Source organism: Phacochoerus africanus, chromosome 3 (genome assembly GCF_016906955.1).
Source record: "Phacochoerus africanus isolate WHEZ1 chromosome 3, ROS_Pafr_v1, whole genome shotgun sequence".
Taxonomy (NCBI): Eukaryota; Metazoa; Chordata; class Mammalia; order Artiodactyla; family Suidae; genus Phacochoerus; species Phacochoerus africanus.
The window spans coordinates 34,871,965-34,885,752 of record NC_062546.1 but is presented as its reverse complement, the minus strand read 5'-3'; the positions used below and the strand labels follow the sequence as shown (position 1 = coordinate 34,885,752).

The 13,788-nt window shown below is 53.8% G+C and overlaps 1 protein-coding gene across 1 annotated transcript; it reads left to right on the top strand.

The window, feature by feature from the left end:
* The first annotated feature begins 4,243 nt into the window (after positions 1-4,243).
* Positions 4,244-6,495, top strand: INSM1 (INSM transcriptional repressor 1). The gene has a single exon (XM_047770359.1). It carries the CDS (start codon positions 4,394-4,396, stop codon positions 5,939-5,941), a length of 1,548 nt encoding a protein of 515 aa, XP_047626315.1. The 5' UTR covers positions 4,244-4,393; the 3' UTR covers positions 5,942-6,495.
* The last annotated feature ends 7,293 nt before the right edge of the window (positions 6,496-13,788 follow it).

The following is a 13,788-nucleotide window of genomic DNA, read 5'->3' as shown; positions in this document are numbered from 1 at the left end:
GGAAGCCGCACCCTGTGCGCCCCACGCTCCGTGCCCTCCCAGCTCTTCCCCGCCTCAATCTCAACTTAATGACATCCCCACACTCCCAGGCTTCGCCTTCGCCCGCTTCGGCCAACGTCACCCTTCCCGTCGCCCGGCCGAGGGCCATCCGGCCCACTTTCCCCTCCCAGGGCCCGACAGTCCCACTCGAGGCGGAAACAGCCCCGAGGGCACTTCAGGGAGCGTGCGGCGGCCCGACGGCATACTCGGGAGGATGAAAGGGGCGGCCGGCCACCCCGTGGGCGCCGGCGAATAATGGGCGCGCAGCAGATTGCCGGGGGGCACTTGAAACTCGAGGGGAGGGAACTGCTGGAGCGCGGTCCCTCCCCGCGCCGGGCGGACGGTGCAGTCTCGCGGATTCGCCCCGGCCGCCCTCTTTCATGCTCTCTCCTTTTGTGTGAAATTATTTAAACGGGAGATCCGCGGCAGCTTTATGCTAATATGCCGAACAAAGGCGACGGCCCGCGGGCGGGGGTCCGGAAGGTGCCCGGAGGCCGGAGCGGGCCGGGCGGGGCGGCGGCGGGCTGCGCGTGTCTCTCGCGTGCCCCGGGGCCCGACGCCACCGCCCCTCATTCCTGCAAACACAAAGCCTCTAGAGCTCAGGCCGGCGCGCGCGGCGCACAGGGGCTCGGGCCCCTCCGGGACCTGACGGCGGGCCCGGCGGCGGAAACGGGCGGCCCAGGCCGGGCCGGGGGTCGCAGGCCGGGAGGACCTCTGCGAATCCGGGAGAGGGGTCTGGGGATGGTAATGGGGACGCTGCGCCCCTGAGGGTCTCCAAAAGCGCCGCAAGCTGCGAAGTGAGACTGTGGACCCACCCGTCTTCGCCTCGCAGGAGCTTAGGCGCTGCCTGGACCCGGCATCATCCCACGGGGCCATTCCTAGGCCGAAATTCCCCGCTCTAGCACTTATTTCCAAGCTTCGCGCTTATAACAACTCCCTGGTCCTAAGACTCATGAGCCGGGGTTCACAGTGAATCCCGGCGCGTTCCCCGACGGCAGCCGAGGACTCCAGAACCGAGGAGTTTAGAGCGCCGGCGGCCTTCAGCTCTGCAGCGGTCAGAGGAAGAACCCACCGCGGGGTCCGCAAGGACGTGAGGCGAAGAGGACGCCGTCTTTTTTCCAAAGCGCTGGCCAGGACGCCACAGGAAGAGGAGGAGTCGCTTGGGGCCTGGGAAGGACACTTGGGGGCCCTCCTGGGATTCCCTAGGCTCGCCTCCTTGGGTGATACTCCCCTGGAGGGGGCAAATCAGCGCCCGGTGTCTCCCCAACCCAACTTCACCCGGCCTCTATCCGGATTCGCGGTGCGCCAAGGCCCGCCGCGCAACGCAGCGTGGTGGCGCTTTGCTCTTCCAAGAGGAAGGCGAATTTCTCGACTCAGTGTCCACATGCCCGCGGGCGCGCAGATTCTGAGCAATAAAATCCCCTAGAAAATGACAGAAACCCACGACCGGGTGTGAGGGTGCACACCCGTAGAGGCTGCTGGTGTGTGCATGAGCGCAGCCTATTTCTTCCCCAGCCCTGGGTTATGAAATTACTAATACTTGGACCCTTCAAGTTTCCATTTGTTTTGACCGTACCTGTCTGAAAGCAGATTTCATTTTCGCTGGTAAAGACTAGAAAGCACAAATAAAGAAAAAGAAACGGATCCATTGAATCTCAGTATTTCAATAGTGTTCCATAGATTTTCTTGGCTTAATTCACAGCCCTGTTTGAATTCGCTGCATTCAGCCGGGGGTTTTGTTTTGTTTTGTTTTGTTTTGTTTTTTGCCTCTCCCACCCCACCCTTACGCCCTCTTTGCAATTATGGATGCTGTTATTTTTAAAAGATTCACAAGGTGACTAACTCTCCCCGTTATCTGTTGAATGAAAGGAGTGTTACACATGCAAGACGAAATACCCCGCAGTCAGTTGGGGATGGCGGGTGAGCCCCCGCCCTATTATTCCACAATCCAGATGGGATTCGTGATTAGAAAATAAAATTGGCCAAAGCTGTCCCGGAATCCCTTTCCCACTTCTAATTTCATCAGCAGTGTTAATCAGCGCTCAAAAGAGCAAGGAAATAACAGCGGTTACTTTTAGACTAAAAGATAGGGATAAATTTTAGATAAACTCATTTGAGGATTTCTAACTTTTTTCAGGGCTAGCATTCATCGTAGTTCGCATTTTTAAAGAAGAGAGCAAGAGCTTTCAAGACACATCCTATTATGTGTATTTTTCTCTTTCCAGTCTTTGAGTTAAAAAAAAGGAACATAAAATCACCAAATATTTTTCCCCTTGATTAATCAACTTGATTAACCCATTGATTGACTAAGTCTAGTAACTATCCCCATTAAAACGTATTACTCATGTGAACTCTATTTTAAAAATATCTTCATTTCCACGCCAGGGTATTTTCAGAGGGAAAATCCAAAACAATTAAATACCTTCAGTGGAATTAAACATAAGCAAAACTCAGCAAAATCTGGTTGCACAGAGCTTTGCAGAAAGATGTCTGTTTCCTTCTTGTTCAATAAAGTGACATTTTCCTCACAACATAGGACATTTGACGTGGCTTTGCTATGTGTTCCCTAGTAATGGGCAATCAGGGCCACTACGCACTCTTGGGGTTCGGCCTCCTCCCCCGGAGATTCTGCCTTTTGTCTTTGCTTGGGGCTGGGCTGGGAAGAGGTTGGAGGCAAAGGGCCAGGTCTGGGTCCAAACAGGGCGGCAGGGGTTGGGGGGAGGGTGGTTTTCCACTGTTGTCTTTTCCTGGTGGCACGGGGGGCGGGGAGGCGGCCTGTCCTCTCTGAGGCCGCAGCCTGCCTCAGAGGACAGATTGCCCCCCCCTCCCCCCGGGCCGGCAGCACGCGCCTCTTTTGAGTCCAGATTGGCCGCGACCGGCGCTCAATAGCGGGAGGTTAATTTCCTTCACAAAGGTGAAGGGGGCACGGCTCCGGGGGGGCCCCCAGCGCCCAGACAGGCGGCCCCTTTATTCCGCAGCGCCTTGATTGGAGCTCTTGATTTAGCATCTGATGTCAACCGGCAGACAAAATGCCCGCTCCCAATGAAAATGCATGAAGCGGTGCAAGGAGAGCGGAAACCAACTTCACTGGGGCACACGCGGCCGACCGCGCGTTTCGGGCTTTGGCCAACTCCTATGAAGCAACCCACCCCTGGGCGAAGCGGAGGCTGCGAGAGGCCTGGACCCGACCCCTCCGACGAAACCAATCCCGCAGCCTCCGGGAACTTTAAAAGAAAAACAAGGAAAAAAAAGTTCAGAAATTCAAGGTTTGGGGGAAATGCATCCCATCCCTCCTTCTCCCACAGCCAGCGCCGCGTCTGCTGGCGATCGAAGAAGTATGGTGCCAACAGTTTCTCAAACTCGAGAGAAACCTTCCCGAGGCCCACGGGCGCGCAGAGGCTGCGGACACAAACATCGCCCTCGGTTGCAGGCAAAAGGCCAGACCCTCCACCCACACTTGGAACTCAAGGGTTCCATTTTCGCTTAGATCCTGGGTCCCGAGGCCCACCAGTCCGAGGCCCGGGCGGGGCTCAGGATGGACCGGGCTTTGCAGCTATTTTCGATTCTTGATTATTTCCTCAACACCCGGTGGAGTTCCTGCGCCTCCCCCGGCCCCACTCCCGCCCTGGCAGCCGCGCTCAGATCTCCCCCGGGCCTGCTGCTACCCACCGCCGCCCCTACCCAATCAGCGCGCACAACTTCCCCCTCCGCTCCGGCTTGCGGATTGAACCCTCCTGACATATTTGGGGCCATTCTTCTCCTTTGTTGCTATTTTGCTCGCGACCCGCGGGTAATCCCCGCGCGGGAGGGGGGTGAGCATTGTCGTGCTGATGGACGGGCCCATTTGGCGGCTCCGCGCCCCCCCGGAGGAGAGACACAAAGCCCAGGCACGTGCGCCTCACCATAGAGGAGCAGCAGACCGTGAAGGGAGGCGGGGCCGGGCGTGTGCCTGGGCCGGGCGGGGCCGCGGCGCCGGGCGGGGCGGCGGCGGGGCTCGCGAGGGGGCCCTGCGCCCTCAGGTACATCTGCCGCACCTACCGGGCGACCCCCGAGTCCCGGCCCCCTTTTGGCGGCCTCGTCGCCCTCCCACACGACCAGGCGGAGGAGCTGCGGGCGCGCTGATTGGCTCCGGGGGAAGCGGGAGGCGAGAACAATGGCCCCCTCCCCCAGTTAAAAGGGAGCGGCTCCCGGGCTCGGGGACAGGGACGCGCGTGCAGGGCGCCGAGCCGAGCCGCCGCCGGCGCCACGCGAGTCCGCCGCCGCGCCCGGGCCATGGGCCGGGGGCACTGAGGGCCTCCGGGGCCGAGCGCAGAGGTGGGACCTAGCCAGCGCCTCGCTCTCGCGCCGCGCCAACATGCCCCGCGGCTTCCTGGTGAAGCGCAGCAAGAAGTCCACGCCCGTGTCCTACCGGGTCCGCGGCGGCGAGGACGGCGACCGCGCGCTGCTGCTCTCCCCGGGCTGCGGGGGCGCCCGCGCCTCACCCCCGGCGCCGAGCCCCGGGCCGGGCCCGCTGCCGCCGCCGCCGCCCGCCGAGCGCGCCCATGCGGCGCTCGCCGCCGCGCTCGCCTGCGCGCCGGGGCCGCCGCCACCCCCGCCCGGGCCGCGGGCCGCGCACTTCGGCAACCCCGAGGCCGCGCATCCGGCGCCGCTTTACAGCCCCACGCGGCCCGTGAGCCGCGAGCACGAGAAGCACAAGTACTTCGAGCGCAGCTTTAACCTCGGCTCGCCCGTCTCGGCCGAGTCCTTCCCCACGCCCGCTGCGCTGCTCGTGGGCGGCGGCGGCGGCGGGGCCAACGGCGCGGGCGGCGGCGGTGGCACCTGCGGCGGCGACCCGTTGCTCTTCGCGCCCGCCGAGCTCAAGATGGGCACGGCGTTCTCGGCGGGCGCCGAGGCGGCCCGCGGCCCGGGGCCTGGCCCCCCGCTGCCCTCTGCCGCCTCCCTGCGGCCCCCGGGCAAGCGGCCCGCGCCCCCCGCCGCGGCGGCCGCCGCCGCGGAGCCGCCCACTAAGGTAGCCAAGGCCCCAGGCTCCAAGAAGCCCAAAGCCATCCGCAAGCTGCACTTCGAGGACGAGGTGACCACGTCGCCCGTGTTGGGGCTCAAGATCAAGGAGGGCCCGGTGGAAGCGCCGCGGGGCCGCGCGGGGGGCGCGGCGCGGCCACTGGGCGAGTTCATCTGCCAGCTGTGCAAGGAGGAGTATGCCGACCCGTTCGCGCTGGCGCAGCACAAGTGCTCGCGCATCGTGCGCGTGGAGTACCGCTGCCCCGAATGCGCCAAGGTCTTCAGCTGCCCGGCCAACCTGGCCTCGCACCGCCGCTGGCACAAACCGAGGCCTGCTCCCGCCGCCGCCCGCGCGTCTGAGCCCGAGACGGCTGCCAGGGCTGAGGCTCGGGAGGCCACGGGAGGCGGCAGCGACCGCGACACGCCAAGCCCCGGCGGCGTGTCCGAATCGGGTTCCGAGGACGGGCTCTACGAGTGCCACCACTGCGCCAAGAAGTTCCGCCGCCAGGCGTATCTGCGCAAGCACCTGCTGGCCCACCACCAGGCTCTGCAGGCCAAGGGCGCGCCGCCGGCGCCACCAGCCGAGGACCTACTGGCCTTGTACCCTGGGCCCGACGAGAAGGCGCCCCAGGAGGCGGCGGGCGATGGCGAGGCGGCCGGCGTGCTGGGCCTGAGCGCGTCTGCCGAGTGCCACCTGTGCCCGGTGTGCGGGGAGACGTTCCCCAGCAAGGGCGCCCAGGAGCGCCACCTGCGCCTGCTGCACGCCGCCCAGGTGTTCCCCTGCAAGTACTGCCCGGCCACCTTCTACAGCTCGCCCGGCCTCACGCGGCACATCAACAAGTGCCACCCATCAGAAAACAGACAAGTGATCCTCCTGCAGGTGCCCGTGCGTCCGGCCTGCTAGAGCGCGCCCTCCACCCCGGCCCCCCGAACTGTGCCTTCGCTTGGAGACCCACGAAGAGAGCGCGCCCCGACCCCGCGTCCGAGCCGGGGACACCCACCCCGGTGAAAGTGTTGTCTCCGCTTCTCTCGGTGTGGCGTGACGGTAACCCCGATCCTCTCGTTGTGACTCCTTCTGGACCCCGCACCCCCTTTTGCGTTGTGTCCCCTTACCGCCCCCCCCCCCCGCCCTGGCGCAACAGGAGCCAATCTCTTTCTCTACAAGGAAGAAAAGCTGTACGCGTTTGTCTCGTGGTTGGAAGCCTCCCCTTGGAGGGGAGATGTTTTTCTTGCTAGTATTCGCTGTGTTCTCGGTCTAGAAATGCGGTTTGCTCTCGCCTACCAATCTCTGCTCTCTATGTATGTAGCGTACGGGTTGTTTTGGGTGAATCTTGAGGAATAAATGCCTTTATATTTCACAGGCTGTAAATTGAACTTCCCACATGATTAGCTTTATTATGGCTTGTGAACTGCTGGAGTCTGGCTTTACCTTTTTGTATGTGAACAAATCAAATTGCTTAAAAAAAGAGTTTTCTTTAGTCTAGCCACAAATGCCTTGAACTGTTGTCTGTTTGGGAATGTTTTGGGGGGGAGGGAAGGGAATTTTCAGAAGATGCTGTAGAAACTGCCTCAGTATTTCACATGAGACTTTTTGGTTTGATCATCTTTGTTGAGGTAGGGCTATATGAGTTCCCTCTAAATGTATATGTTGATTTATGAGTAATTGTTATTTATTCTTTATTTATTTATATTAATTATGAAGATTATGATATTATTTGCTTGCAGATTTTTTTTGGTGCGCCCCCTCCCCCCACCACTCTTGACATTTCACTGTGCATTTTAGAAGAGAGCCTTTTTCTAAAGGGATCGGCTAAAAGTTTTAACTTTTATATCTATCTGAGCGAATTACAGACAACCTACCATTTTATTCTGCTTGGAGGGCCCCCGGGCCCTCATACAACTGACAGCTCTTACTTTTAAATGCAATCTCTTTTCTACATACATTATTTTCTTAATTGTTAGCTATTTATAGAAAGCTTCAATAGAACTGTTTCAACTGTATAACTATTTACTATTCAAATAAAATATTTTCAAAGTCAAAGTAAGGTGGACTTATTTCTGCATCCCCGTGGTTTCAACAGGTTTAAAATAGAGCCTCTAGCGATTGCTTAAATGTATCTTTGCTGTTTATTTAGGGAAAAACCCACTGCCATCAGTGATCTGTGGATTTTTAGAGCTGAGCTTGGACCTGCCCATTTCTGTCTTTCTGGCAGTTCATGGGTACAGGCTCAAAAGGGCTCACTGGATTTGAAGGCTTGTTAGGGTCCTGAGGAATGTACTGGAAGGGTGGGGGTTAGTGGAAAGGCTGAGTGAATCTTTTTTCAGAGAAATTTAGATCAATGTCCACAAGCATCTACCCTTTTAACCAAGGGGGATATAATATAGCAGCACCACTTTAATTTACCACTTCCCTTATTTCCTGCAACCTGGGGCTCAGTGTAACAGGCATTCCTCAAGTCAAATGGGTCATTTTTGATCCTTAAGTATCAACAAGAAGAAAGCAGAAAAGATTTTTATGGGCAGATTTCCAATACAAAGGAAGTGGACCACTATTTGGATGCAACCGAAGTGAAACGACTGGGTTTGGGGTCAGGGCTCAGAAATAATTTTCCGATCAGGTGAGCAATCCATTTTGGGGGGAAGAAAAACTGGAACACCATCTGTTTGGGGTATCACATTTAATAACGGTAATTACAGTGTTTTCCGTTATGTGTCACAAAGCCCTTTGAAGAACAGTTCTGACACTCACCAGTTAATATTTTGAGTTGTTTTCCCATCTTTGAAGCACTTGACTATGAAGCCGTGCTAAACATCACAATTGCGTGTTCTCTTCCCTTCCTGCTGTGTGTTTGCTGCTTTTCTTGCACCGCCCACCACATCTAAGGTTTGCCCAGCAAAGGGATTTTAGAAACCTGTACAGTAGGGGCTGCATTTCTGAAGGGCGTAGGTGGCAGGATGATGAGAAGGACAATACGAAGCGTGGAAGGAACATGTGACCAAGGGCTCATTTTCAGATTTTTGAGCCTAAAAGTTTTGTATGGGAAAGGTTTAGTGAAAGGCTTAGCTCTCAGGAAAATGGCTATTCCTCCGCGTATGAGGGACTTGAAATAGAATAACAATGAGTGAGCAGCTGGCACAGGTAAGTTGCCTCCGGGACAAACTGCACCTCCTTTTATCTGTGATGACTACGTATTTTACCAGTTTGGAAAATCCAGGAAGACAAAAGCTCAGTGTAGCAGAACATGAAAGCAGAGGGACAAAGCTGTGTTTATAACATCCTGAAAACTTTGAATGAAACAAAGACGAACTCATAGTTGCAGGCTGGTGATCACTCCCTCTGAGCAACAAAAATAGGAGATTTTTGTAAATGTTCTCTCTGAACTACACCACACGATAAAAGACCCACCTGCTGAGGGCGAGTGTATATGCTCTACCAATGAAATGTTTCCTTAAAAACCTGGTGGTTGGCCTGCGGGGACGGGTGATGTCTTGGCATCTGTGTCTGGCTCCCTTTTTCTCATCCATAGTCATAAAGCATAAATCCTCAGGTCCCCTTTTCATGAGGATCAGTAGAGCTTGGTTGTGCATCTTTATCCCCTGTGGAAATTTATTTCACCTGAGCAAATAGACCTTTTATAAAATGGAAACCAAAATTTTGTGTAGGTGAGATATTAAGTAAAATCAGATCGTGCAGGGTCCATGTTGAAGTTGACTAAACAGTCTAGAAGAAAAAGAAAAACACGGTCCATTTATTTGAAAGTAATGCATATGAGAGAGCAGAACATGCTACAGGAAGGAAATTGGATTCTCTCTCTCTCTCTCTCTTTTAAATCCCTCCCTGGGTGATAAGGTCACAAAGGCTGTGTTTTATAGAACACCAAGTGGAAAGGTTCCCATCTTCATAAGTGTGCAGAGGATGCTGAGGACCTACCCTGAGTCAAAGGACGCCCGCCTATGGAGACTGGCCACGCAGGAACATTGCACTGAGACAGCTCAGCCTGGATGGGGAGGGGGTCTGAGGCCCTCGGTGGGGCGAAGTTTCTGACGTGGAGTGCCACTGCCTTTAGCTGATCCTGAGGCCTTTGGGCATCCTCTGGGAGCCCAGGTTACACGGAGGAGGCAGCCACTCTAGGCTAACTCATGCTCACGATGACCAGTGACGCCAGAGGTGCAGCGGCTGCCCAGGATGTCCCCATGGAGGCTGGAGCTGGCCGGGCACCAGCCCTGTGGCAGCACACATGGGTATGTTGGGGTGTCTTGCAGAGACCTGGGGCACGAAGTTGGGCCAGGCAACACATCACCTGGTGTCTGTTGCCCAGCGTGTCCGCACCCAGAAGCTGCTGGCAAGGGTGCAGCTTGGTCCTCCTGTGCCCCCACGACTCTGCCGCAGGTTCCGCAGCAGCTCCCTCCATCCCCTTGGGCTAAATTCCAGCCATCCACACAGTCTTGAAGCCAAAAGAAGCAGAATAATCTTTTAACCACCACATATAGCATTATAAGAACTCTTCACCCAGCAAATGTCCTATGGAAGAGAAAGGTCTATAAGCAGCTTGACCAAGCTCCTGGCTTTCCTACAGGCCTGTCTTCTCATCTCCAAACCGGAGAGAATAGGCTTCTGTGAGACACAGTGAGACATTTGGAACAGATTCCCCAGGAGGAGAGATGAAAGGCAGTAAGGCATTCTTTGCATAGGCAGGAAAAAAATTCTTTCTCTGGCATTTAGGGTTAGTTGTAAGTCCACTGGCCTGTGGCAGGCAGGCTTCAAGCAAAACCTGCCATCTTTCGGAGGAAGGGATGGTTTGGTCCCGGGGAGAGGTTTTCTGGCAATGAGACCCTAGGGTATGGATGCCATATACACACACACGTCATGTGTGTGTCATCCAGGTAGCCTGCTACAGGGCCCGGTTAAGTTACAATCTTTTGATGGCGAGGCTAGAGAAACCTGTTTGGCAGTTAAAAGCACATGTTCTGTGATTTAGAGAAGATCAAGCAGGAAACTGAGTTGCAGAGAGAGACCACAGGTGACAGAACACACCAGAGAGAGAGGATCAGTGGAACAGCAGCATGCAAGGATGGCGGTTCCATTTGACCCGAAGAGGTGGCCCAAGGAGGCTTAGCATTCCAATCCCAAACTATGGAAACCTCTGAATCATGTGTTTTGGCGACATCACCTGAAAGTAACAGCCTGGGAATCCCACTGGGCTGAGAGAGAAAGCAGCCAAATGCATTTTCAGGTTATATATATCTTTGTTTCTTTTTTCCTTCTTCTTCTTCTGTCTTCCTTTTTTTTTTTTGTCTTTTTATCTTTTTAGGGCCGCACTTGCGGCATATGGAGGTTCCCAGGCTAGGGGTCGAATCGGAGCTACCGCTGCCAGCCTACACCACAGCCATAGCAATGCCAGATCCAAGCCGTGTCTGCGAACTACACCACAGCTCACAGCAACGCTGGATCCTTAACCCACTGAGGGAGGCCAGGGATCGAACCCGAAACCTCATGGTTCCTAGTCAGATTCGTTTCCACTGCGCCACGATGAGAACTCCCATATATATCTTGTATAGTGAAGAAACTAGTGTTTATGGCCAACCTGCAGCGTTGAATGCCCCGCCTCATGAGGAAAGGCTGGCATGCTCGTGACTCCTGCTGTGTAACATGGCTACTGGCTCCAACAGGCCCAGTGGCAGCACAGAGAAAAGTTCAGACGTGAAGCCTGGTCAGGGGCTCACAAGAATGTCCCTGTCATGGCCCTGGGAGAAAGAACTCATCCCCAACACCCAGGCAGGAGGGCCATCCTCTGCTCCTGTGCCAGAAGCATCTGGCCACACTCCGGTACCTCTGCTGGCCGAGGCTCCCAGGTGAACGTTGAGTCCATAGGAAGAAGGGGCCAGAGAAGAGGGTTCCCAGGGATTTCCACGAAGAGGGAAATCTTTTTCTACCAAGAAAACTAGGGCACTTCTGCCTCCTTCAGGCTGTTAAGAAACCTAAATAATTTCCAATGAATGTATGAGCATCTCCCTGTCTTGTGCAAACAGGCAGCTGCAGGTTTGGGGTCATCAAGGCAATTTCCCAGTCTAGAGGGTTTTCTGAAGGCCATTGTGTCCTTTTTCTTTCGACAGACCTTGGGAGGAACTGCAGGAGAAAATTACCAGACTGGGCTCGAAGTGGGAGGTGTCACCAGCAGGGCACCTGTGATGGACTTCCTAGTGAAGGGGAACTGATTTCTCAGGGTTGGGTGAGAGAAACCCCTGGGCTTACAATTTTCTGCTCCCCACTCATTTTTGGTCATCATTAAGGCCTGATAAACTTAGAATCACTGAGCAGGGAGTTCCCATCATGACTCAGCAGTAACAAACCCAACTAGTATCCATGAAGACGTGGGTTCGATCCCTGGCCTTGCTCCCTGGGTTAAGGATCTTGCGTTGCCCTGAGCTGTGGTGTAGGTTGCAGACGCGGCTGGGATCCTGCATTGCTGTGGCTGCAGTGTAGCTCGGCAGCTGTAGCTCTGATTTGACCCCTAATCTGGGAACATTCATATGCTGCGGGTGTGGCCCTAAAGAGACAGAGGGGAAAAAAAAAAAAAAAAGAATCACTGAACATATTTGAGTGTAGGGTTTGAAGTCAGTGACAATATTTTCACAGACCCAAGCACATACACCTTTGTGTCTTAAACCCCAACGGTCATTTCTCTACCATATACAGTTCTTGTGGGTTTGTCCCATTGCATCTGGAAAGCGTAACATTCAGGAAATGCCTGCTTCTTCTGGCAGCACGGGCGCTGAGCAGCTGGGTCATGGGGCGAACGTGTTCATATTTATCGTGTTTGAAGATTTCCAGACTTCGCGGTCTTCCTGGTGGCATGTCCACACAAAACATCCCTGTCGCTATTTTTTTCTTTAGCGCATTGCATAAGCCCAAATCTCGGGACCAACAGGTGATAAAACATTGCCCATGTTGAAATGAAACCTGTAGAGGGTTCACTGCCGGTCAACGCACATTCAAAGGCATGATGACTGAGAGCCAGGGTTCCACTCATGTCATATTCACGCTGTGCAGTGTCACCAACATCTATAAGAAGTTTGTCCACACCACTTGCATTCATGGTTCACTTGTACTGCCTTCCCTTCATCAGAACCCAGCTGTTACTTCCACTCAGACCAAGCATCCCACCAGGGGAAATGATACAGGTGGAAACTTCGCCCTGAATCCTTTCCTCTCCTCCATCTCTCAGCAAAGAAGCCCCTTTTGTTTGAAGGCAGCATCTGCGTCATCTCTGTTGTTCAGATCGGAGCCCTGATGCAATGTCCCTTAAACACCGCAGCCAGGCGACTGTCACATCTGACAGGGGCAGGATGGATGTTAGCCAAGAGGCTATTGTCTGTGGGATCTGATAGGGAGCAGAGGAGGTGTTCAAGCCGGAAGACCTCACAGGAGGCTCTTTCTATGGGATGAGAAAAAAAAAATGGGCTAGAACTTCCTCCGAGGACAAAGAACAGAAAAGCGTGGGGGAACTCAGGCTGAAACACACGTGTACAATATTGTCGTTTAAAACCTCGAAACGTCATTCTTCTCCACTGAGATCTGCCCCACGTACCAGGTAATATGCGTCCTCACCATTCTAGAACACAGCTACGAGAGGTTATTATGAGGAATGGGCAGAAACCCATAGGGATAATGTACATGAAAATGATCTAATTGAGAAATGTCAGGGATAAAAGGAGATGAAGCCGGTCGCCGTCTCTGGGTGTCCACATCTGAACAGAGTCTCATTAGAGTTCATCAAATATTTTACACCACAAAGGAACACTTTTTTCAGTCATGTCTTGAATAGATCTTTATTGATTCTTTTTTTTTCATAATAATTTTTATTTTTTCCATTATAGCTGGTGTACAGTGTTCTGTCAATTTTCTGCTGTACAACAGGGTGACCCAGTTACATATACATGTATATATTCTTTTTTCTCACATTATCATGCTCCATCCTGAGTGACTAGACACAGTTCCCAGGGCCATATTCCCAGTATTATTATCCTTGATCTCTTCTTGAAGGTTTGCCCATGAATGTCCTGATAAATCACCAAACCAATGATAGTTTTAAATCATTCATTTCAGTGAATCACATTTCTAAGATTTCAGATTTGTATCCAAAACCTTTTTCCTCTATTAACAGAAAAAATCATGAATGTTCCTCTTCGTATGTTCAAAACGTGCTAATTGATATTAAAAAGAACTCAAAAAACTAACCATATATTATACTGCCTGCACTTCTATGTTGCAGCAACAATGACTTTTTTTTTTATTGGTCCTTTTTAGGGCCGCACCTGCATCCTATGGAGGTTCCCAGGCTTGGGGTCTAATTGGAGCTGTAGCTGCTGGCCTACACCATAGCCACAGCCATGCCAGATCTGAGCCACGTCTTCGACCTACTCCATAGCTCATGGCAACACTAGATCCTTAACCCACTGAGCGAGGCCAGGGATTGAACCTGCATCCTCATGGATGCCAGTCAGATTTGTTTCCGCTGAGCCATGTTGGGAACTCCCTGATCATTATGTTCTAAGGTTACACTGAGAATCCAGAATTATTGCCATCATTGCACTATTTCACTGCCTCTATCATTATAACAGAAAAGACTAAACCAGAGGTTGGCAAACCAAGGCTCATGGCCAAATCCAGCCCTGAGCCTGATTTTGTAAATAAAGGTTTTATTGGAGCAGAGCCTCGCCCATTCACTCACTATCCTGGGCTTTTCATTC